The 23837-nt window shown below is 36.7% G+C and overlaps 1 protein-coding gene across 9 annotated transcripts in view; it reads right to left on the bottom strand.

Annotated features, from left to right (window-relative positions):
- Positions 1-913: 913 nt before the first annotated feature.
- NSMAF (neutral sphingomyelinase activation associated factor) overlaps positions 914-23837 on the bottom strand; it is a 40743-nt gene continuing 17819 nt past the window's right edge. For 3 of the 9 annotated variants that reach the window (XM_075141793.1, XM_075141795.1, XM_075141797.1), the window contains 22 exons: positions 23229-23358; positions 22196-22267; positions 21234-21342; positions 18598-18774; positions 17623-17702; positions 16105-16195; positions 15947-16010; positions 15779-15830; positions 14613-14733; positions 14191-14322; positions 12334-12376; positions 11721-11884; positions 10171-10279; positions 8743-8801; positions 7955-8022; positions 6254-6321; positions 5895-6018; positions 5058-5141; positions 3855-4005; positions 3373-3475; positions 2260-2369; positions 914-1277 (listed from right to left, as the gene is read on the bottom strand). In XM_075141793.1, the coding sequence (XP_074997894.1) occupies positions 1183-1277; positions 2260-2369; positions 3373-3475; positions 3855-4005; positions 5058-5141; positions 5895-6018; positions 6254-6321; positions 7955-8022; positions 8743-8801; positions 10171-10279; positions 11721-11884; positions 12334-12376; positions 14191-14322; positions 14613-14733; positions 15779-15830; positions 15947-16010; positions 16105-16195; positions 17623-17702; positions 18598-18774; positions 21234-21342; positions 22196-22267; positions 23229-23358 (2206 nt within the window). In that variant the 3' untranslated portion in view covers positions 914-1182. Of the gene's footprint in view, positions 1278-2259; positions 2370-3372; positions 3476-3854; positions 4006-4805; positions 4869-5057; positions 5142-5894; positions 6019-6253; positions 6322-7954; positions 8023-8742; positions 8802-10170; positions 10280-11720; positions 11885-12333; positions 12377-13020; positions 13041-14190; positions 14323-14612; positions 14734-15778; positions 15831-15946; positions 16011-16104; positions 16196-17622; positions 17703-18597; positions 18775-21233; positions 21343-22195; positions 22268-23228; positions 23359-23837 lie in introns of those variants that run through there. The other 6 variants (XR_012672342.1, XM_075141794.1, XM_075141799.1 and 3 more) reach the window with 6 other exon arrangements.

The raw sequence follows: 23837 nt of genomic DNA, 5'->3' as shown, positions 1-23837 counted from the left end.
GAGCTGTGCCCTGAAATAGGTGTTAGGTGTCAAAACCAAGGCAGGATGTCTACAGACAAAGGACTGACTGAACATAATTTAAAAGAATGCTTGTCCTGGACACATTGACAGGGCATCTTAATACCAGCACTGGAGAATACCATCAGAGAAGAAAATACTGATCTAGGGTCACACTCCGGCAACATCACAACTGCAGCTGCTTGTTGCTGTAATAAGCCATTAAGTTCTTTAACTTCAGAACAGCTCCTTGCAGGAAATCATATCCTTAAGTCCTACCGAGAAAGTAAGCCTAGAGCAACACTGCTTTGTTACTGGGTTAAGACAACAAGGGATTAGATAAACCCAGGAGCTGTAGCTCTGTTTAAATGCTGTATTGAAATTCCATCCCAAAGATGATTTGAGTTGAAAGAGGATGAGAATACCAAACAAAACATGAAGATGCTGAAGATTATTAAGAGAAGGATAGTAATAGAGATGATGAAAGGTAGTAGTAATACAGCATAAGACATGACAGACTAACTTCAGGCACAGTATTAGGGGAAGATTTATATCAACACATTACATATGTGTAACTATTCTCTGTTAGGGGATCAATTTTATGCTTGGCTTCCTTTCAGGCTAATACATCAGTGCTGTTTTTCAATAGGAGAAAGCAATGCAGAATATGTTCTTATTCTTCTCTATGCCTTTGCAAATGGCCACATTTGGAGACTAGATGATAGATAGTAGACTAGACCGACCGCTGCTCAAACCAACAGCTGCCTTAGCAGCATGTCATGAGACATGGCACTAAGTTGCAAGCATCCTTAAAGACTCTTAAGTTAAGAATGCAAATGCTTCTTTGAAACCAATTGAAACAGCATGCTATGATGCATTCTATGTAAATCAAACAATGACTGCAAGTTAACAGCTCTTTAATTACAGAAAAATAGGTCTTTAATTTCATCTCAGATATCATTTTAGACAAGCATTTTCAGTATAATAGTCCATGAAAAACAAATGCATACACTATGGAAGTTAAGAGCTCTCAGTGAAGTCACCATAACATAGAAAGTTGTAGTTGAACAAAGCTTCCTATCTGGTTGAACTTCGGCAGCCATCATTGCACACAGTTAAGTTAAGTTCCTTTAAAAGGTTTGGTTTAAAATAAGAGTTCATTTAAATGTCTGGAGGGAAAGGCACTTAATATTGCAGTTTCCAGAACATGATTTGTTTGTCTTCCCCTCCTGTAATAACACTGTTGCACTGTTCACTCATCCACATGGACATTACAGCACCTGGGGGGAACAAAACCCAAACAAACAAGTAAATCTAAATGCAAATACAAGTAGTCCTTGAGATGATGGAACAGATCTTTTTAAGAGTTTAGGATCATCTGATCATTAGTTTGGACCACGTTGACACCACATACGCTAAGAAGAATTTTAGTGGGCTTCTAGGTGGCTGTTCTTATTCACAGCAATGATCTCATGCTACATCGCCTCAGCGGACGCTGGGTACTACAGGGACGTCAGTTGCAGTGTAGAATGCAGATGGCACACTGGCTAGAGGATTCATGGGCGTAAGGGGAGGAGGTTTCTCTAGAAAGTGAGATTCTTCACTCTGCCATTTGGACTTCTGTTAAAAGCATATTCACACCTAGCATATGTCTAGAAGCCCACTTCTAAAGACTCCTCTAGCTATAGAATGATCTCTATACAGGTCAAGTTCCACAGTACAAGCTTATAGTAGCTAAGTTTGAAATAACTTCATGAAGGCAGCCTTAAAAACCAAACTGAATAAAACTGAGATAGTTTTTCTCCTTCACACATTTTGGTTGCTAATGTACTGAAGACTGTACAGATAAATTTAAGAAGCCTATAAATCCCCATCCAAAACAATTTCTCTAGGGAACTTTACTTAATTTGTTGTTAGACTCACAGTCTGGATGGACCTTGACAAAGTATACAACGCAGTCTATACTACACTTTATTAGGGCTATGAGGTAGAAAAATGTTGACTTTTGTGATATTGTGTGAATTAGAAAAATCCCAAGTAATTTACCTTTGGTCAGTCTTGTAAACAGCAATATTCCTCCACTGTTACTATATTTCCTAGGAGGTTCATGTGGACCTACTTTTAGTTCTGGTGTTCCAGACAACACTAACATCAAGAATAGCCTCCTGACTGAGTAGATGACTCTCAAACTTTTCAATACTATCAGAGCTGGAAAATAGGAATCTTTCATTCAATTTGAGAATGGGAATAGTTCAGGCATACCTGTATGTCCTTTGATTCTTTCAATAACTTTTCCTCCAAGAAGGTCCCAAATCAGTAACTCACCAGACTGACTTCCCGATAAGATGGTATTTCCATCCCATTTGAAGCACCTGCAAGTAAGCCTGAAATCAGTTCACTTCAAGCTTTTGTATAATGAAAGCAGAACATTTCCAAACTGACTAAGCCAAAAAGAATTCAAAATGGAGGTACGAAACTGAAGGAAACTCTACCCTTTAACACAGTCTTTCTGGAAAGGTTATTCTCAAATTATTTTAAAGGATCATGACCCAAACTTGCTTCTCTGACTGCCCTAGACCCAGCCAGACCTTCCCCTGGCAGAAGGATGAAGCATATTCCCATAACAGAAGAGGACCCAGTCAGCCATACATGTGTATGGTACCCAAGTGCTCTCACGAACCATCACTTTCACTTCTGTCACTTCATGTTCCTGAAACAGTCATTTCAAGTGCAAAGCGGACTTTCAGGGAAATAACTGAAGAAAAAAATATATATACACATGCATATACATATATATTTATGTATACACACACACACAAAAGAAACCAACAAGTGTACTCCATGTACGGCTGCTATATTTTTACTCCAGTAACTAAGTATTCCATTTGTTTACCTGATAAACCATAAAGAACTGTATGCATTTTGGTTTATGAAAAAAAGTGACTACTCGTTAATTATAATAGCCAATCTTTTCTTAGATTATCGAAACAAAAAGAAAGCATTGCAAAAAAAAAAAAAACAAACCCAAGATTATTGACAGAGATGATTCAAGTAAGAGAACTATCTCCTTGTTAGAAATTTCAGTAGCTCAGCTGCTGGAAGAGCTGGTTAGCTACAGCTCCCATCATCTTTTATGGACATTAAAGTTGTTGTTATTTACTTAGATACTTGCTTGGTTTGTCCCAGTTTGGAAAGCTTGATCATAATGCACACAACATGCTAGAATGTCAGTCTTTGCACTTTAAAAAGTAATTCAATAAAACAAAGTTGCCGGTATTACTGCCCTTTCCATTCTGCTATCACCAACCATCAAGCACCTCCACAGTTAACTAAGTTGGCCACGCAGCTTCATAATCTGTATGTTCTCAGAATTACCTCTGTGGCTCATCAGCGGCTACAGAAGATATAAGCATTCCAGTTTGTACATCTATTACTTTAAAACAACAGTCCTCTCCTGTGCTGAGTAGATGTCTGCTGTCTGTACAAAAGAAAAAAGCAAACAAAAGAAACAACAACAAAAAAGAATGTTTAGACATTCAGTTCTAGTTACCAAAGGAGTCTGCGATACAGCATGTTGGATGTGACATTGCCTGACCTACTTATTTATACATAATTTATTGTAAATTAAGTCTCTAAGCAAGCAATGATAAACAAAATTGGTTTAGAGCCTAGACCACTGGTCTACAGTCTAGTATGGCCTTGTGTACAATTCATAAATTCTTTATAATGAAGATGCATGTCAATCCAAAACATCCCAGCATCCCCCTTAAAGTACTAATTCCAATAACAAGGGTATATTACATGATATCAGGAATAAGATTCCTTTTGAAACTCCCAAAAACTGAAATCCAACGTACCAGGACTAAAAGCAGCATCAAACACAGTCCCAGAATGACATGGCAACTGGTGCAACACTGTTGCTGTAGTAACATCCCAAACAGTAATGGTACCCTCTTTGGTTCCAGATGCTAGTATAGTATTTGCAGCATTAAGGTCGATTGTATTGACCTAGGAAGTTAAACATCCCATGATTTTCCTGTTCTTTCATGTGACCCATCTTGAGACAGGTTTAAAACATATACCAAGCAAGCCCATTATCTGTAAGATGATATTTTATTTACAGAAAGCTTTTACATGTAATTCTGCAACATCCTTAATGAAGTACAATTATTAAAAATCCTACCTATAAAAAGTAAAAGATGGGTCCCTTTGATGATGTTTTAAAATGCTTTTTCTTTGCAGAATCAGAAAAGTAAACTGACATTTCAGACTACTTTTAGGAGCCATGCTGTCCATCTAAATGTAAGACTTTACCCTTAAGGGTAAAATCCTTCTTTACTTTTAAAGAACTTCCTATTCTCTTGGGTACAGTTGTTTCCAATTCTCTTGGGTACCGTTCTTAAATGTTATCAGAACTGTTTCAGTATTTGCCTATGTCGTGACCTGTTAAAAAACTAAGTATTAAGAAGGTTTAAAACACAGTAATTCTAAATATTCTACTAAAGTGACATTAGAGGCTATAAATAAAAGTGTGCAGTTACACATTTATGATTCACTGCACACGATGTGTTTATATATTTACAGTGAAATTCACTAATATGTTTTACAGCATGGTAAACAACTCAGAGGAATTCTTTTTCATTTGCTTGCCTTTGGCAAAGATACATTAAGAAGAAGCTATAACAATGAAAATACTTGAAAAACATTAGTCTGTTTTCAAAAACAAAGAAGCAAACAAAAATACCCCAGTCCTCCCTGTCCCCCCCAGAACCTTGTGCACAAAAGCTGAGCAAGACAAATTAAGAAACCTCCGTTTATACTGTTGCTTCAGTCCTTAGGAGTGGACCTTTCAACCAGGGAAGCAGGGGACACTGGTGCAGGACACATCAAACAAAAAAAACAGAACGAAACACAAATACCCCTACATGCACACTTCCCAAAGCAACACACACCCTCAGGCCCCTAACCCAATCCTTGTGCTTTACCACTAGATCTTGACTTTGATTTTAATGAATTAATTTGCATATTCTGAGATACTATATCTCTATCCACATACTTACACTAACATCATGTTCTAACTCTGCAAGCAGTTCAAAGTGGTGTTTTTTATTGCTCAGGGTCTCTCCAGGAACACAGTGCCACACCTACAACACAGATATTTAAGTTTGCTCAAGGAAGCATTAGTATAACTCTGGATAAGTTTCTTCAGTACTGAATTCTCACATTACAAGGAGGGCAGCTTGTGTTAACTGTGGGCCTTGCCTACGTGGCAGAATACAGCAACAACAAATGGCATCTGAACTCGTTCACCCTAAGCAGAGCCACACATTAAACATGACTATGCTGATTCCAGATGGCTTACAGAAGCCTACCTAAGTACGGGTATATCACTCCACTGAATGCATACTTAGCAAAAAGCCATACACAGAAGGCTTTAGGAAATTCTCTCCTGTCTCTAACTTCCAAATTATCTTTCCAGCTAACTGTAGGCATGGTCTTTAGATTAGCAAGTTCCCAGTCCGCTTAGCTGAAGAACGTAAGCTACAAAGCTATTAAACTTAAACATTTTAGAAGCCTATTCCACTCTGCAAACAGGATCACCAGCCAAGGTCACAAAACATTCCAGTTCCTCCAATAAATACAGTTGGCCTCCAAACCCCCCACATTTAAAGTAAGTTAGAAGGAATGGAATTTCTTTAAATTAACATTTTAGCTTTGCAACAGAGTTGAGATAAAGCTAAATGAGGAAGATATTCTAGAAATAAACTTACTGTGATACTAGCTAAGTTATTATTCTAGTACAACAGGTACATCCACTCCAAAGCATTTGGCTGGCTGAATATTACAAAATGCTAGCTATAAATAGTTATTGAAGTATAACAAACCCATATACAAACCTTCACAGTGGAATCCCAAGATGCAGAATATAAACGCCCATCACTCCAACAGATCTTACTGACTGCATCATCATGTCCCATTAAGATGTCTTGCCGTCTTCCAAATGCAATTGAATAAAAATATCTAACAGGAAAGGGTTATGAAAGCATTATGTCTTTGGAAAACGTAAATGTTTTTTTCTAAATACATGACAGTAACTTTGCTTCTACAGTTTCTAACAGAAATCTACAAAAAAAAGAGTAGAAATACAGACACTGCGTTTTAACAATGAATTTCTGTATCATTATCTAAAACCATAAACGTAATGACCAAGGCACTCAATGTAATTCTATAAAGTCAATAGGAAGCAAATACACACATATGATTGTCCCATGAAGAACTTATGACAGTGGTATCTCCTGGTAAGATTAGACAAGATGACAAAGCCTGTAAGAAAAAGAAGAAAAAAACCCAAAAAGTAGTGTTCAATTTCTTACCCCAAATCAAATAGAAGTACATTAACGTGCTTTTGGAGAACAAGAAGCTTTTTAATCTTCTATACAGACAACATACAGGTGTTATATGAACACTAATCAAGAACAATCTTATAGGTTGGACACTGAACAGCAAGAATACTTAAACCCTGGTAAACATAAAGGTAGCACTGAAGTTCAGAAACACATGCAGAACTGATGGATCTTTTTCAGAATGCTGGTATTTCAAAGACATGATATGTAATTCTTCACTCAGGAGAAACTGGATCAGCTCTTCATCTTGTAAGCTACTGTCAATTCTAGACGCAAACAGCTAACAGAAACTAAAAATGAAGGTTTCCTTTGATGTTTGTTCTCCATGGCAGCTACTTATCAGCTCAGCTCTTTCAAACAACAAATGTAACTATCTAATACCTACTATTCTCAACACGAAACATGCTTTACAGACAGCTGCTCAGTTACATTACCATCACTGGAAGCAGCAAGGGAAAAAAGTGAGCCCAGTGCTTCTACTAGTATAATTACTGGTCATGTTTTAGATCTGTTCTAAAAAACAGTAAGCTGCTGGACTGTAAAAAGACTATTGCTTCTAGCATTGCTGCAACAGATCAGCACTAAAACTACAGAAAGAGAAAGAATAAAAGAAAGAGTTACAAGGCCTCCTTATGAAAAACTGACTTTTGGCTTAGGATTCAGCAAAGAGCTCCCTTTTTACAGCGCCAAGAAGCGACATTCCTAAGTTTGCCTTGGCTAAAGCATTAGGAATTGCTGTATCTAGAATCACCTGCTAGCATGTGCCATGGCAGGCAACTTACATGGGGGGACCTGGTAGAGCACGCTATGGCTTCTGTCTGGGCAACCCATTTGCCTTTTTTGTTCCCTCTAAAGACGAGGGTACAGAGAAGGCTGAAATATCCTAGTGTCTTGCCTCAATAAAGGACTCTGAACATGACAATTGGGAGTGAATCTCTATGACTCAGGTCTGGCCACAGTGCTCGAGGATGGAAAATCAAATATAGAAGCTCTTTCTAAGTTCCGGTTTAGAAGCAGGGGAAAAATGTTGTTCAGAGGTTGCTGAGGTCACTGCTCATTGAGGAAAGACGGCTCAAATTCACTCAGCATAGATTCCATTCCCTGTGCTTGGTTTTCCTCTGCTGGCTGACTCACAGCCTTCAAACACTTGGGAGTAGTAAGGCAATGCTGGATGTGAGCACATGGGCAGAATTTAGGCTTTGTGATTCTGGTCCCAGTGACAGCTCAAGATTGTTCAGGAAGACTCCTCTGCTCATGCCAGGCTATCTTTGTCTGCCACAAGCTCTTCGCTGGATAGCAGGGCAACTCAGAACAGAGCTAGCACAAAAGTAAAGTGCAACCATTTAACGCTCCCTTCCCGCGTTCACAGAACACACGCTGTCTCCCTGGAGGCCTGGCAGAGAATCTCAATTCACTCCGCTAAATTATTCACACACAATACAATGGAGTAGGCTGGGGAAGAAAAGAGGCATTGATGCATACTAACAGCCATTTCTGTGAGTAGCTTTCAGAAGATTCCCAATGATCTCGTTTTTATTTTGACAGCAACTTACCATGTTTGAAAAGGACACACTTCTCTGGATTGTTTTTGATTCTTTGGAAAACATCTTCAAAGTTGAATCTGGGGATAATGGACAAAATAGAAGATAAAAGGACTGTTTTATATTATAGAAGCTAGCAATTTTGCTCTTGTTTGAATATTCAAATATCTTACTATGAAGAGCAGGTGTATGTTTCTCATGGTCTTTGAGAAACTTTTTATACAGCTTGTGACTTGAGCCTGGAACTAGCCTGTTTTGCACCAGTTACAGATGGACTCCTCCATGTCCATCAAACTCAAAGAGAACTCTGGTGTCTACAGGGAGAAATTACCACCTTCCCAAGCCTCAATATAGATAGTATTGAAATCCTTGAGTCAAAGTGATCTAAAACTTAACAAATTCCTATACTTAAGCTACTGAATTACAGGAAATATATATTTTACTTAATTTCCCTAATAGGTGACTCACAAAGATGACAATCCAAAAGCCAAACAGAAGTAGCCTTTACATACGAATACTGAAATTCTCTCAAACAGTAAGAAGGAATTGAGCATGAAGTGAAAACAAGAATCTTGCATTTGGCAGAAGATTAGGGCCACTCCTTTCACAACTGTAAAAAACCCAGAACTCAATGACGCCAGAAATATCCCATTTAATGTTGTCTTCATTTTGCTCTCAGTGAAGATATTCATGGGATTCAATCTTAACTACGTTTCAGAGTTTCATGTTATTTTGTTCACAAAACATTAACCTGCATTTACCCTGCAGGCTCTAGTAAATACCTCTGCAGTAATACTTACCCTGGGATGTAGTGAAAACAGAAGACCCATTGCAAGTGACTGCTATTCCAGTAATTGCCCTGTTTAATACAAGTAAGCTTATAGGTGATTTCATAGGTTTTGAAACTTAACCACCACACTGTAAATTGACTATAGTTGAAATTTGTTATTTGATCTCTGTAAGAGCTAAGACATTCAAGGAGATTAAAAGCACTACAGTGGTGTGTTATATGCCTAAAGACAAAAATACACCTTGATATAATACGTGAAACATCAGTACAGGTTCCCCATATTGTTCTGCAAGAACTTCATCCTCATTAGAAAGGACATGCCCATGTGAGAGGATAAATAGTTTCACATTCAGTCTTTCCAGTTTGGGATTAGCTAGAGAAAGAGTCAGGAACCTGTCTACAAGCAGATACTGAATACTTCAAGTGTCAGGAACTTGCATGTCTTTTCTCCTCAAATTTGACATTGGCAAAGTCACTATAGTCTAGAAATTTAGACACATAGCTTATGTCAGGGAGTTACTTGTTAGGAAGCACAGAGCATTCTGCACAGCCAAAATTCTGTTATACAGACCTGCTTCTATTTTTTTTTTTCAGTGGTCTTTAGGAAAAAAAAAAAAAAAGAATCAGAAGCTGAAATTCAAGTCTGCTTTCAGGATCAGGATTTCCCTGTTACCTAACCGGGTAACAGAGGCCCTTTCTCACTACAAATATTACCTTGTTTTCTGGACAAGAGAATGTTTCTTTTTTAGATTGGGTTACAGTCACCAAGAAAGTAGTTGCACTCAAGGTAGTAAGAAATCCTCCTACCCGTTCAGCCACTAGGACAAGGGATGGGGCCAAAGGAAAATCTGTTCTTTAAAATATAGCTGCTGTTGTTCATTGTTAGGTATTTTCAAAGTTCACCTGAAGTGCCCCTGCTGACTCATTGCTCCCTAGGAATCCATCAGAACAGTACCTGGATTAACTGAAAACCTACAGCTGGACTTGGCAAACTGCTAATACAGCAGCAGCTCAAGGTGTACAGTAGTTGAACTTAAGTGGTTTAACCTTTCAAATCAAATGGGATGAAAAAGAAGTTAGGTCCTCCTGGGGTTATAAATAAATAAATAAATGGAAGTGTCTATCTGGCTGCTGCTATCACAGTTTTAGAGAAGGGTAATCAATATCTGCTTCAGGTACTAAAGTGATGATGAACTTAGCTCTAGATCTGTCTAAGGAACCAAAAAAAAAAAATTCAAACTGACAAATATCTTTTCAGGATTGATAACCATCATATATTCAAATTCATCTTGTGTAATCAAATCAATGAGCTATCTCAATGAAAAGTATTTACCTTAAACCCTAACTCATCATTCAGATTGACACACAGATACCTCCACCCTCCACCCCCAATTAAATGGAACAATTTTGACTGTGAAAAGAAAAGAATAGTACCTACTCTTTGTGAATTTTATATTGCTCATCTAATTTTAGTTTGGCAATATTGTTCCAAGCAAGTGTTATACTTTCTTCTGTCAAATCTTCAAATGATTCTTCATTTGGAGAAACTGCAATAAAATGCCACAATAAAGTTTCATCACAAATAGAAAATAAAAAGATAGATTTCAAATAACTAGGTAGCTGAAGTTGCAAACATAAATATGAGAGTACAGAAATGATGCAGAGCTCCAGGAATAACAATTTTGGCTAATGCAGAGAGTGACAAGATCACTAACTTTTTTCCAAATCTCTTCCTGAATGCATAGGCTTACACAGTCAAAAATAAGATTTTAGTCCCAAAACCAGCGCTTTTAAACTGGAAACTACAGAATACATTTCCAAAATGGAAAAACCAAAACCAGAAACTTTTTTGTAGAGATTTTTGGTGTTCCATTGAGATGTCAAGACCTTTCCAAACGGAAAAGTACCAGGAAAGCCATCTACTGCTACAATACATCATGTGCTTTTATTATTCTATTGCATTCTGTTAGGAATGACACAACTTCATTTCACTGCACTGTTGCAAAAGTTAAGGGATAAAAAAATGCAACAAAATTGAGACAATTAGATGTCAATTACTATAAAAAGGCCAAACCCAATAGGAACTGTTGATCTGTGAGTTAATGACTTTGGCAGCATACCATGCTATCTATTTAACACATATGAACACTATTATCACCATATACAACTTTCAAAGCCACTCTTGCCATTCGGATGCTACAAGTTGCCATGCTAAGTAGCACTCATCTTCACTTCTCTGCTTAAAAATGAAAGCCATCAAAAGGTAAGTGAATTGAAGACAACCAACTGAGAAAAACCTTTCCATGTGATACCTGGGCTGAAGATTCAGTCCAATTTATAGTAGATCAGTATACATATGATGAGGATCATAGCATCTTAGTTTCAGAGAAATGGTCTAAGTTCCTCATTGAACAGAAGCCTGTGATGGCATTACATATTCTTTTCTTGAAGAAAGTTATTCAATCAACTACAGTATGTAGGGAAAACAAAGTAATTTCTTTACAGATTTTCATTAAAGTCATGGAAAAGGAAAAAAATTTGGATGCTTAATTTAAGTTCTTAGGGTTTATTTAGAGCAAGCCAATTGATCACCCCAAAGATATCCCCGTCCAAAATCTGAACAAATCTTTACATCATTTAGAATGCCTGCAGATATGGTCACTGAAGCTGCTGTCATATCAGCTTGATTTTGAAGTGTCATGAAAGGCCAGGGATGATAGCCCTCCCACAGCTTCAAAAGCAGAGGTTGAACAGTCCCAGAGGAGACCAGTGGAACAGAAGACAAAATGCAGGACAACGCCTGTATTTTCAAATTTGAAACTGGTCTTGCCAGTTCTTCTGTAACAGTTAGTGCATGGATTTATTTTGAGTTGGCTTACAGGGAAAGTGGCCAAGAGAGTTGTATAATGAGAACCTGTGGGAGAAAGATACAGAACTTCTCAAAATTACAAATCCATTACATCATCAGTTTATCTGTTACACATTTACCTGGAGACTCAGTTATGGAAACACTGTGACTAGATGTTCGAGACAAGCTTTTCAACTTCGGTATTATCCTTCGGGGATGAGGAACTGTAAACAACTGTTTTGGCGTCTGTCCAAACTCCAAGATTTGTGTCAGCAGAGCTACTTTTTCATTGGGGTCCATAATACTTTACAAAAACAAGATATTTAATTAAGCCAAGTAGGCAAGTACTTTTTTTTTCCTCCCCTCCCCTAAAAGCATGGGCCTGCATGTGCAGTTACTACAGCACTATAGGCCATCACAAATTCTTACAGAACGGATTTACCACAGATGTCACAGACAGTCACATGACAGCTTCATAATTTTGTTTATGTACGATGACAGTATGCTCGTCAATTAAAAACATACAGCAATTTCACAAAAGCCAGACTGAAGAAATGTTCAAGTAACAATCCTGCATTTAGCAAATACATGCTAAAACTGAGAACCTGATGCTGGTTCTCTGCATATTTGGGAGTCTAAAATGGAAGAGCTACACCATTCACATACAGAGCACTTTTACAGCCAATGGAGAACCTGGAGGTTCTGAAATTTAGCTAACTGTTTTAAAAAAACATTCTGATTCTTGTTAATTACCTGTTTAAATCCACTCCTCCTTCATAAGTTAATGGGTGAAACACTGGAAAAAAAAAAGTTTATTTGTACTATATAGATACACAAGGCTCATTTTCTTTGTCTTGCATACTTATTATAAAAAAATAGTTATATTTTTTACTCAACTTGCTTATGTTTGGGCAACTAAGCTATTTCAACTCTAGAGTTTGAGATCTTGTGTTTTAATCCTGGGTTTCTTACCTGAAAAAAGTTTAGGATTTCTAAGAGACTCGGAGAAAGTTTCAGAAGAAATCAGTCCTTTCATAAAGGAAGGATGACTTATTTAAGCTTCATTAAATACCCCCACACACCCAACAAAGAAATTGAAAAAAGCACAGTTGCAGAACTGGATCTCTGGTTGTTTTCCAGACAGGTAACAAAATGTAGTAAAAAAATGATCATAAAAATCTACCTATTCACCTGTTCATTTGCTATGAGGATAGCAATTACACAGTGAATTACTTTGGGGCCTCTGCATAAGAATACTTTATCTTTTGACGTAAGTTCATTCATACATAGATCCCTTCCGTCTCTCTTATCTACTCAAGTGTCTGCAATTCACTACACTAATAAAAATCCACCTTGCAGCAGCAGAAGCACATTGTGCATAAAAAGTGCTCTCATTTGAGAGGTAAAAATATAGGTGCTATAATTTAAATGCCGATTTACCATATTCAAAGCCTCTGGCACATTGTAATTGACACTTATGGTCACAGTATGATTGGATGCCAAACCCTGCAAACCTAAAATACAGCCAATCATGATTTAAGGACATGTGGGGAAGCATATTAAAAAAAAAACAATAACAACAAAAAACAGAAAAAAAGAACAAAAAAACCACCACAAAACAAATCACATTATCTTACCCTGGAAGTAGAAAGCACGGACTACCAAAATGAAGAGTTGCTTATTCCTTTCCTCTCCACTGTTGTAGGAAGGTTTTCTTCTTAAACTTATTCTATCTTGTTAAGTGCAAACTATCTCAACATTTTCTGTTACTTGTAATCCTTCAAAAGGATCGGGGCTTCTGGAATAAACACCCTATAAATCTGATCTGCTAATCTTCCTTTACCAAGAGGACATTTCCTTATTAGGTAGTAACATACATAGCTAAATATCAGACTGCTGAGTAAGTTAATCATTGATATTGCTATTAGATAAATTAAATTAAACACATCACCATACCAATCTCATAACAACATCCCCTTTTGTAAGCATTTACAATGGCTACACACATGCTCAGAATAAGATTGCAAACAGTGAAACTTTCCACATGTACAGTAAAAGGTATATATACTACTGCAGTAGTATATATGTACACAAGGACAAACTAGTCACTTGCATACTTTTTCCTTCATTCTTGTTCCTAAAGAGCTATAGCCTATTAGCCCCTTCTTTCCCTTGCCAATTCTCTCAGGAAGGGGGGGGGGGGAAATTGCATTGAAATTCTCACAAGCAATTACAGTGTAGGAAAGTTAAATACATGTTTGTGTGGAGACCCTACAGACTCCCATTTTTAATTGGGAAACACTATGTCCATATCACATTACCACACCGTGTTGTGCGAGCAAATAAGAGCCATGCTGTAGAATCTTCTTGCCTACCATCTTAAGTACATCCTCAAAGATGCAAATCACCATGAGGGCAATAGATTTTACTAGATAAGACACTATTTCCAGTAATGAAGAACTGCATTTCCTTTAAGGATCAAGCATACAAAGCATAGTTATGAATGCTCAAAACAAATCAGGCATTACAGATATGCTGTTATTTACCATTCCTGCTTAATTAAAGCATGCCTTTTTTTTTTTTTGCTATTTCTATAAAGTGTATATTTACCATTGTGAGCTGCAACTGCTTCACTTCCTTTCTGCTTGTAGCCAAATATTATGTCAATCCATTCATGAAGATGTTCTGATACATACTGACTTTCTAAAGCCTCTTGGCTCTTCTGAAGAAAGTCATCAGGACCTGGAAAGACAAAGGTTAATTAAAAGGAAAAGATATCCCATTCAGTATTGGTATCCATCTCTGTTCCTCCTCCTTCTTGAAAAGGCAACCAAACAAAAAACCCCCAACACTCCACACCATACCTCACATTTGCTATAAAAATTAAATGCAACTATTAACTATGTCAATGTTTTAAAGCAAAAATTATTTCAAAGAAAATAGAATGGGAATTTTTGAGAGAAGAATCACCATTCCAGGAATCTAGATAATCTTGAATCAATTCATAATACAAGAAGTTTGACTATTATTACCTGATGCCCAAGGGGGAAGCTCTACATCTTCAACCATCTTTCCACCCTGCCTTTTTCCCAAGTCCAACTTCAAACTGTTTACTAGAAAACTAGAATCATTTTCATAAAATTCTGGAATCAACTAGAAAAAAAAAGAAAAAAAAAAATTTTGAGGCTAGCTTAGCTTTGATCACATAAGTTATCAGTACAATACAGTCAGTAAAAACTGCAAATTATGAAAGTTCATACATCAAGCCCTAAAGTTGGGTAGTAATTTTTCCAAGCTTTCTTCTCTGTCAGTAAAGAAGCACTGGAAACTTCCTCCCATTATCCTTCCAACTACTTTTAGGCTTCTTGACTACCTACAAGGCAATTCTCTGAGCTAAATTCAGAGTGGCATAAATATTTTTAACATGTAATGTGTGACGTATGAATCCATAATACCTAAGAATATTTTCAGAACTCTCATTGCATAACTACCTTCTCATTTTAAGACATCAGGTAAGAGTCAAGACAAAAAACTAGAATAAAACTAGAATGATGACAAAAGTTTCAGAGGTCGAGTCAATTATTTAAAGACCACCACAGCTAACCAACCTTAATTCCATTACCATTAAGTGTAGACTTCTTTTCTTAAAAAAAGGTATCACTATATTAAACTTGACAAAGAAACATTATTTAACAGCACACACTATCTGACACTTAATCATTCTCAACATATTCTAAAAGTTACAGTTTTTATAAGGTGCAAAAAACTAAGATAAAACTTCTATAGTTTAACCTCTCCAGATGTACTGTTGTAATATAGCCAAATCCTTACAAGATTCCCGCAGACGATACATAAAATTGCATCTTTTCAGCCTTAATCCACTCCGGTAATTCCTACTTATTCTAATAACATTCACAATGACAATTCTGTTAAACTAAAAGCCAGAAAGCAGACACAGACAAGCAATCATGGAATTAGAGTGAAGGAAGAAGTTAAAAACATTAAAGGATTCATAAAATGCAGTCAACAGTCTTAAAAAAACCCCACACAACTAAAACCCACAAACAACAAAGCAAAAAACCAACCAAACAGACCTTATTCCCACCCCAAAACTCTCAAATCTAAACAGGAGACATCTGAGAACAGAAAGCTCAGCACAGATACCAAGAAGGACTTGAATAATTTTCAAGCCATTTACCTCTTTGAAATCTGTTGCACCATCCAAACAGTTTTTCCAGGTTTCTGCAAGACTAGATAACACATATCAATCACGCATTTGTTAACAAAATATTTTTAAGGCTTTGCACTCCCTTGATGCATATTTGAAAATAAAACCAACCTAGTTATAGACAAAATGTAAACAAACCTGTTGAACATTCTGTCAGCGTGATCAAACTTCCCATTCTGCAGACAGAGCATGTATTCTGGAGCTAAGCAGAAAGAAAAAAAAATCATCAGCTTGCTCCAAACCTTGTCCACTTTGGAGGTAATTGTCTGCTCACAGAGCATGTAAAGATGTCTTACCAACTCTAACGAGATAAAACAAAACATAACCCGGAGATGAATAATGGCTCCCATACATGAACTTAGGCTCTGGCATTTCCTGATAACGTGTCTGTAACGTATGAAGAAGAAAGAGAGGTCTGTTTAAAATCAGCACTCCTGCTTTCCTTCAATATTGAACACATACACACTATTTTTTTCAAGACAGATTAGGACTACCTTCAATTTTTTTTTCTAACAATAAAACAAACACTAAGTTCTAATAACCATGCAGCTTTAATCAGATCAGTAAATCAATAAGGCAAAAAAGTTGTTATAACTTATCATCCAGAATTATCAAGTTTTCAGCTTTTTTTCTTCTCTCACTTTCACACGTAACTGCAGTGACTCAACTTCAAAGGAGTGCAAACAAAGACTTCCTTTTTGTCTTTCACGTGGAGTTTCATGAGAGTGAAATGGAAGAACACATTGACTTAATCCAACCTGGAGGATTCCCTCCTATCTTAAACTCCAATGCATTATCCCTAAAACCTATCATAATCTAAATAAAATGACTTTTACTGCAGTAGGTATGAGGCAGCTAACAGTTTGAGGAAACAGTCAGATCTTAGAAAGAAAACTTCATTTACTGTTACTGAAAGCATAATATTGATCATGTTCTTACCCTCCACACCTTAGGAAGCTTTATGATTTTGAAATATTTAATCTTTTTTGTCAATATAATGCAGTTAGTCTGGCAATATATTTTTTTTTATAATGCTTCATTAAGAACTAATAAAGGTTCCAAAACTTTAAATATAGTTATGTTCTGTAAATTATTTTAGAATAATTCACTTACCACAGGAGACAATGACTTTATACAAAGAATTAAAAGCCAAGAAACTGAGGACCTTCTAAGCCTGTAAACTATGTGTTTGACTGCTTATGAAAAGAAAGCCTGCCTACTTTGAGAAATGGAAAAAGTTTGTGCACTGTCACCTGCATGTGGAAATTTCAAGTTGGTGCTCTGATCCCCATGGATCCAGATTTCCTCTCTTTGAAGTACTCTCCCTCAAATTCAGCATTTTTCTCAAATGGAAGTACTTAAGATTTCTACTATTTTGTTTTGTTTAATTCATGCACGTATTTTACATTATGCATTTAAATCCATTGGACTTGAAGTTTCTATTTCCATATAAGTTTATAGTATCTCAGTGCCTGCCATACAAATGCAGTTACAATCGTTAAATGCATTTGGGGATTTTATTTTAAAAGTGAGGTAAAACATTTAAAAGCATATACATATGAAACATATGAAACGGTAGTAGGAGAGAGGAAACAGATTCAAGTAATTTTAAATTAGTACTGACAAAATCAGTACTGATGAAATCAAGCTGAAAATAAATGTGGTATGTTTATAGGTAAGTTTGCTTCTGATATGGTTTATAGTTAGTTTTAGACATCTACATAATTCCCAAAGCTTGCTTGACAAAGCTTCTTTTATTGCCAACATGTACAAGGCCCAAAATGTGTAATACATAAAAGCCAAGATATACATACCAATAATCTATCCAGCCTTTCCTTATTCAGGGCACCAATTGGCTTACTAAGGTCACGGAATGTTTCAGGCTTTGTCAGATCTAAAAAACATAGTTAGACTCTATGCATTGATTCTACTAGACAGGAATGTACTCTAATCAATATTTAAAACAAAAACAAAACCCAAACAGCAATAAAACAAACAAAAAACAACATAGAACCCCTCCAGTAATTTTCTCTGCTCCCTAACTGCAAAAGAATAAAGTCTTACTGTAAATAGCTACTCATCTTCTTCCTTCCAAGTAGACGTAATCTCATACCTCTTGCTTAAGAGCTGGTAGTTACATATACGTGACCACTATTTTAACCAACATCACCTAGTCAATACAAGTCCTGCTACCTGAGGCACAAAAGCAGCTGGCATCGTCTTTCTCCCACTCATTAACTATCCTTTCAGGCTACAGTTAAGTTCTACCAAACAATCAGATTGGAGTGTTCGAGCAGATGCTGATGAATAGCATGAGATTCCCCTACTCTACTCCTTTTAGAGGGACACAATCCTCAAAAGGACAAGCTTCCAAAACAAATTCCACAAAGACCCTTAATCAAGGAGCCTATTTAGGCACAAGCCTTGTTAGCCTCTCCCTTTCAACTTGCAATGCTGTAAAACTGTAAAAGAACACCTGGATTCTACACATTTCGATGCATCCAACTTGTTCCATAAAAAGCTATTTTACTGGTGCTCAGTACCGCAGATTTTCAAAGTGACCAAGCAGATGCTTGGTACATACTCTGTGAAGAGTGAAATATTTAACAGAAAAAGGTGAGATATTTTGTCCACTAAACTCCAGAGGAAGGGTGAGTGCACAAGAAAACATCTAAGATCACTAATGCCAGGTTCATTTTGATGTACCATGAACTTTACACTGTATAAAACCCCTCAAAACATTTCAGGTTGGACATGATGCACTAACTTGTCTTTTTGTATATACATACCTAATACTGAACTAGAGTAGTCTGCTATGATCCAGGGAAATACAGGATATTGGGAGAGATCGTTGCAGCTTCTATCAGCCAGATTGTTGAGATGAAGAAGATACTGGTAATTTGATATATGTCCTCGCTGCCATTGTAACATATAACTTTCAGCTGTATGCTCTGTAATATGATTTTCTAAAGTAAAAGAAAACATTAAGAGTTTTGAGGTTTGGAGTTCCATCCCCAAATTATACTGTGATTAACATTATGCAAGGTATTATAAAATAATTAAGGGCATAGTTGTTTAAAAGAACAAGTCAGAATTAAATGGTAACTTCATGTTTCAATACCTACCATACTTTATACATTTTTTAAGATGTGTTCAAACAGGCCTAAATTGCATTCAAGAAAAAAAAAAAATCATGCAGAAGGAGCGCTGAAACCAAACATGGAAACAATGGATGGGAGAGAACTTGAACATTTAAGGAGGTATAGAAAAATATTTGCAGACCATGAACAGCTCTCTAGGCAATCAGGCAACCTTTAAGACTTCAAATTTCTAGTAGTTCTGCTAGAGTCAAGAAAAAAATTAAATATATTTTCCGACTGGACAACTAAGGATGGCCACTAACAATGACTTGTGGAAAGAAGTCATATATGTATGTAAATAGGATTCAGTTTCAGAACCACTGAGACAGAAAGACCAGAGGAAGATAAAACTTGACCACCACTCAAGAAAGTAGGAATTATGCACCTGGAGCTTCTGTTTGAAGCATTAGGCAGGGGCTCAAGAAATTCAAAACCGTACTACTCTCAACTCAATAGCTACAATACAAAGGTATGCTGCTGGACAGCAAAATGAACTGGGAATCTTGATTTCATTCTGTCCCTCCATCTTAAAATGAAATTAAAGAGGTTTCTTGGTTATCTTAGTCTGTCCTGTGTGTGGCAGGTTTATCAAGAGAAATGGGGAGGCTGGAGGTAGTTTTGCACAGGTTTTTTTCCTTTTGTTTTTGTTTTGTTCTGTTTTTAGTTTTATTGTTCCTTCCATTGATTCAGTTTACAGCATCTTGGCAAGTGCCTGAAATAGCAGAACTGAAGGACTGCAACCATGGCACCATGGCAAGAAACTGTCCAATCATCAAGTAATCACAGTGAAACCGCATCCTTGCCATACAAAGCATTATATGGCATACTCTTCATGCCTGTTTTACTGCATTTGTGTTACAGGCTGCTCTTCCTCCTGCTTAAAAGTCTTTAAATACCTTTTACTACCATGTACTGCTGAGGACTACAACACAAAGCTAAAGAATTAGGATTTCTATGGAACATCAAATTACTCAAATATTATCACTGCAATTATTAACTAGAAGGAAAGGAATTCAGATTAGGATATGGTGGGCCTCTATTTTAGCTCAGCATAGGCTGGAAAAACATATTCCAACCCTCCCTTCACCTTAGTACCTTAAATTCTACAAGTAAAAAGTGTTAGCACCTTCAAAAAGAGGATCATCTGCTGTCAGAGACAGCTACTGAGGTGCTACAAATACCTTTAGAGAACAGGCTCGCCCTTTTTTTATTTCTAAGCTCCAGCAACAACATCATCATCATTTTCATCTGCACCTTGAAATTTAATCTTTGAAAGTTATCCAGAAAACAAAGTCTGAAGCAGGGTAACAGCATGCAGTTATTTCAACAACAGAAAAAATCATGTCAGAATCTATTTCCTTTTCAAAATGAAAATCTAAACCACTAAAACGATTCTCAGAGGAAGTGATCGTTCCTTTGTGGCCTTTCCACTTTGCTTTGTGGGAAAATGTCAACTGATATTTAGGCAAATTCATTAAAACAGAACTAGAGCTCTGGTATAATAACAAAATAGTAAAAAATTTACATAAACACTTTCAATATTGGCAGTAAATATGAGTTTCAATGCTTCAGTTGTAGTAGCATTACAGAAAAACTATTAGCTTTTTCTCCTTGTTTTTCCAGGACACATGCTAGTCTTTTAGAAAGTTTCTGTTCATGATCTGCAAAAGATATGTATCACTTTCTAGGAATTAATGCATACAAGATTTAATAGAAATGAGAATTTAACTGTTTCAGAATGGTAATTTTCATTAACCACTGCTAAGACTGAGGGAAGTTCCGGTATTTATGCGTGTACTGGAAATCCATCCATTACAGGAACTTTCTCAATAGGATTTTCACTTGGACTTAACTGGCCAGGGGGATCCACCCACAAGTCAGTCTATATTCTTTAAGCAAAACACAATTTAGCTGAATGGATCTTATTTACCCCTTGCTTTGAAGATAAAGTGTTTTGTAGGTGTTGGTTTGTTTCATTTGTTTGGTTGGGGTTTTTTTTTTGGGGGGGGGGGGTTAAATGACAGTGCATATCAAGTTGCAAATCTAAAGAATTAGTTTCACCTTAATAATGCTATCTCAGCTTTCATACTCAGCTCTTCAAACAAACAGAATATATGCAACTTCACAACATTCATTCTGAACTTTGCTTACTTCTATCAAAAATTTTTAGGGTTAATACATCTGTATATTCTTCTCATTCTTCCCACAAATCAACAAAGCAAAACCCAGACAAATTTCCCCTCACAAGGTACTACAGACTACGTTAATAAATAAATACTGCAAACCTATATACGTTGCAATAAGGAAATAGAGCTCATCTCGATCTTGATAGTTGTAGAATTTCAAGTAGATGTCAGAACATAGATCATTTTCTGTGCAAAATACTTCAAGTCCCTTAAAAGTTAAAGGGGGGGGAAAAGTAAATGAGAGCAATTACTGACAAGCTGTAATATTCATATTTTTTAACAGAATAGATCAGTTACTAATATCTAAAACTTAAGACTCTAAACTGGGTAGCAGTTTTGCCCACAAAGCCTAACGTTTTGATCTTTCCTATTTCCAAACATAAAAGCATTCAGTTTACACCCAACTGAAAAAATAGCTTTATACCTGTCCAAAGACTGGCTCTGCCTGGATTGATTAAGCACAGGTAATATACTTTTTTTGTCCTAAGTGAATGGAGTGAGACAAAGAGTTAAATGTCTATTTAGTTTAAATGTGCTTTGAGACAAAAATTTTGTTCAAGACAAATTTCAGTGCAAACACTGAAAGCATACAACTGAGGTTCCACTGCAGCACTCGCATCGTCCCTCAGTCATGTACAGCAGGACTCATCACTCCACATTAGTCTCAATCTGAACCAGTGATCAACCTCCCTCCAATGAATCAATCCAGAGAGAAAATACACCATGAGAGAGCAATTCATTCTATCCCAAGATAGGTGTTTGAGATAAATGGAATGAATTGCTCCCTGGAGGTACTGCCTTCTCCCTTACCCTACACTGACTGCATATGAGAGAAATTTTTCATCCTTGACAAAGTTCACTCTTCCTGTTTTCATCTTTTTGACAACACAGGGAACTAAAACACTTAAAAACTAGAAAGGATCTTTGAGTGCTGTTCAGTACTTAATCCAGAGTTTTTAAAAACATGTAGCTTTTACCTAATGATGCACACAGTTTAAGCTGATCATTTTAAGAACAATATACACAGGAAGACATTTAAAAAAAAAAAAAATTGAGCTTACCAGTGGCATTAGGCCATGTCTTCTTTTATAGATGCGACGCACATTTTGCAGTGTTATTTGTACTACTGGTTTCTGTGGGAAGAAGAAAAGATGGAGATATTCCAGAAGGTATATGTTCTTCTACATCAACCGCTCCAGCCAATCTGAAGTTTCTCTCGACTAGAGATACTAGCAATATGAAAACAATATCCATGCATGTCATTTTAACAGTGGAACAGTGACACTAAGCAGTTACGTTAAAAAGAGGAAGCTTGTTTTTGCTGTTGGTTCTTGTCTGAGTAGCAGAGCAGTTTAAGAATAAATAGTGTATTACTTATCATCCGAGCCTGTCGCCAGTTATAATAATCACGCAAGAGAGGAGCAGAACACAATAAACTATACAAGAAGTAAGGAAGCCAGCGGGCTGCTGAGCAAACTGTTTGCCAATGGTGCCGCCTGGTGGTCGGAAATTGAATGGCAGTTTGTCGTCAGCTGTGAAACCCATATTCTTCATCTGGACATACTTTTAGTATATTAGTGGCATGCTAAGACTATCGCTGCTATTTCTGTGACGAAGTTACAAAGCAGTAACTTGTCTGAGACATGCACTCAGTTTTCCTCTAGAGAAAGAAATTATCAGTTTAATAGAAAACCTAGCTAAGATCTTCCAATATAAACTCCAAATGTATATAAAGCTCTCACTAGGTAAGAACAGCATCATGGAGTAAGATTAAGAAATTTATCTTAAATGAAATGCTACAAAAAATGATCTTTAAATATTAATAGAGAATGAGCAAAGGACATTTTGTGCTTTGTCAGTAGGAGGTCAACTTTAAGCAAGTTAGCGCAGAATAAAGCCTCAGAAATAGAGATACACTGAATGCAACAGCAGCAGATGCAACAGATCAAAAGAAAACTAAGGAGCTTCTGATTATAACTGAAAATAGAGTCGTCTCGGAGATATGCTCCATATGCATTTAAGAGGAAATGAAAACTGTCCACTAGAGGGGCAGCGTGCTCACATCATATGCAAGACCATCTATGAGGCACTTACAGGATATCCATTAAGAGGCTGGAAGTACAAGTTAGCATCAGTAACACACACATGCCCTGGATTAGTCACCAGTGGTGTCACCATTTCTGCTTTACATTCCATATGCAGCGTTTCAGAAATGCTTTGAAATCTACAAGTGAAGAAAGGGAATAAGTTTACCGCCAGTTCTTACTTAGGTAGAGCTACCCTTAAATTCTTTAGAAAGGTTTAGGCTAGCTTCTAATCTTGGGACATCAGAATGAGGACTTCACTAAGCCTATTTTAGACATGAAAAAAGTTCTTTGTTGAGCCCTCTACTTTAACAGGGACTGTAGAAAGAAAAAAGTTACTACATTCTGCACAAGTCTCAGAGCAGTAAGCCAGTTGACTTTTCTATACAGAGCCTTATTTGGCATATACTGATGCCCAATTTGCAACAAATCCACAGATAAATGGAACAGTTTGGCGAGATAAAAAAGTAACATGTTCATCTTCACAACACAGAATTTCCCATTCTCCATTCCAGATGGTTCAGAATACAAAGAAAATAACTCTCTGAATTAGAGAACTTATGCTGCCCCAAACAAGCACCTATTAACTACTCATGGAGTAGACTAATCAACCAACAAG

This window comes from Calonectris borealis, chromosome 2, assembly GCF_964195595.1.
Source record: "Calonectris borealis chromosome 2, bCalBor7.hap1.2, whole genome shotgun sequence".
Lineage (NCBI taxonomy): Eukaryota > Metazoa > Chordata > Aves > Procellariiformes > Procellariidae > Calonectris > Calonectris borealis.
Note: the sequence above shows the minus strand (reverse complement) of the source record. Positions and strands in the feature narration are given on the sequence as shown.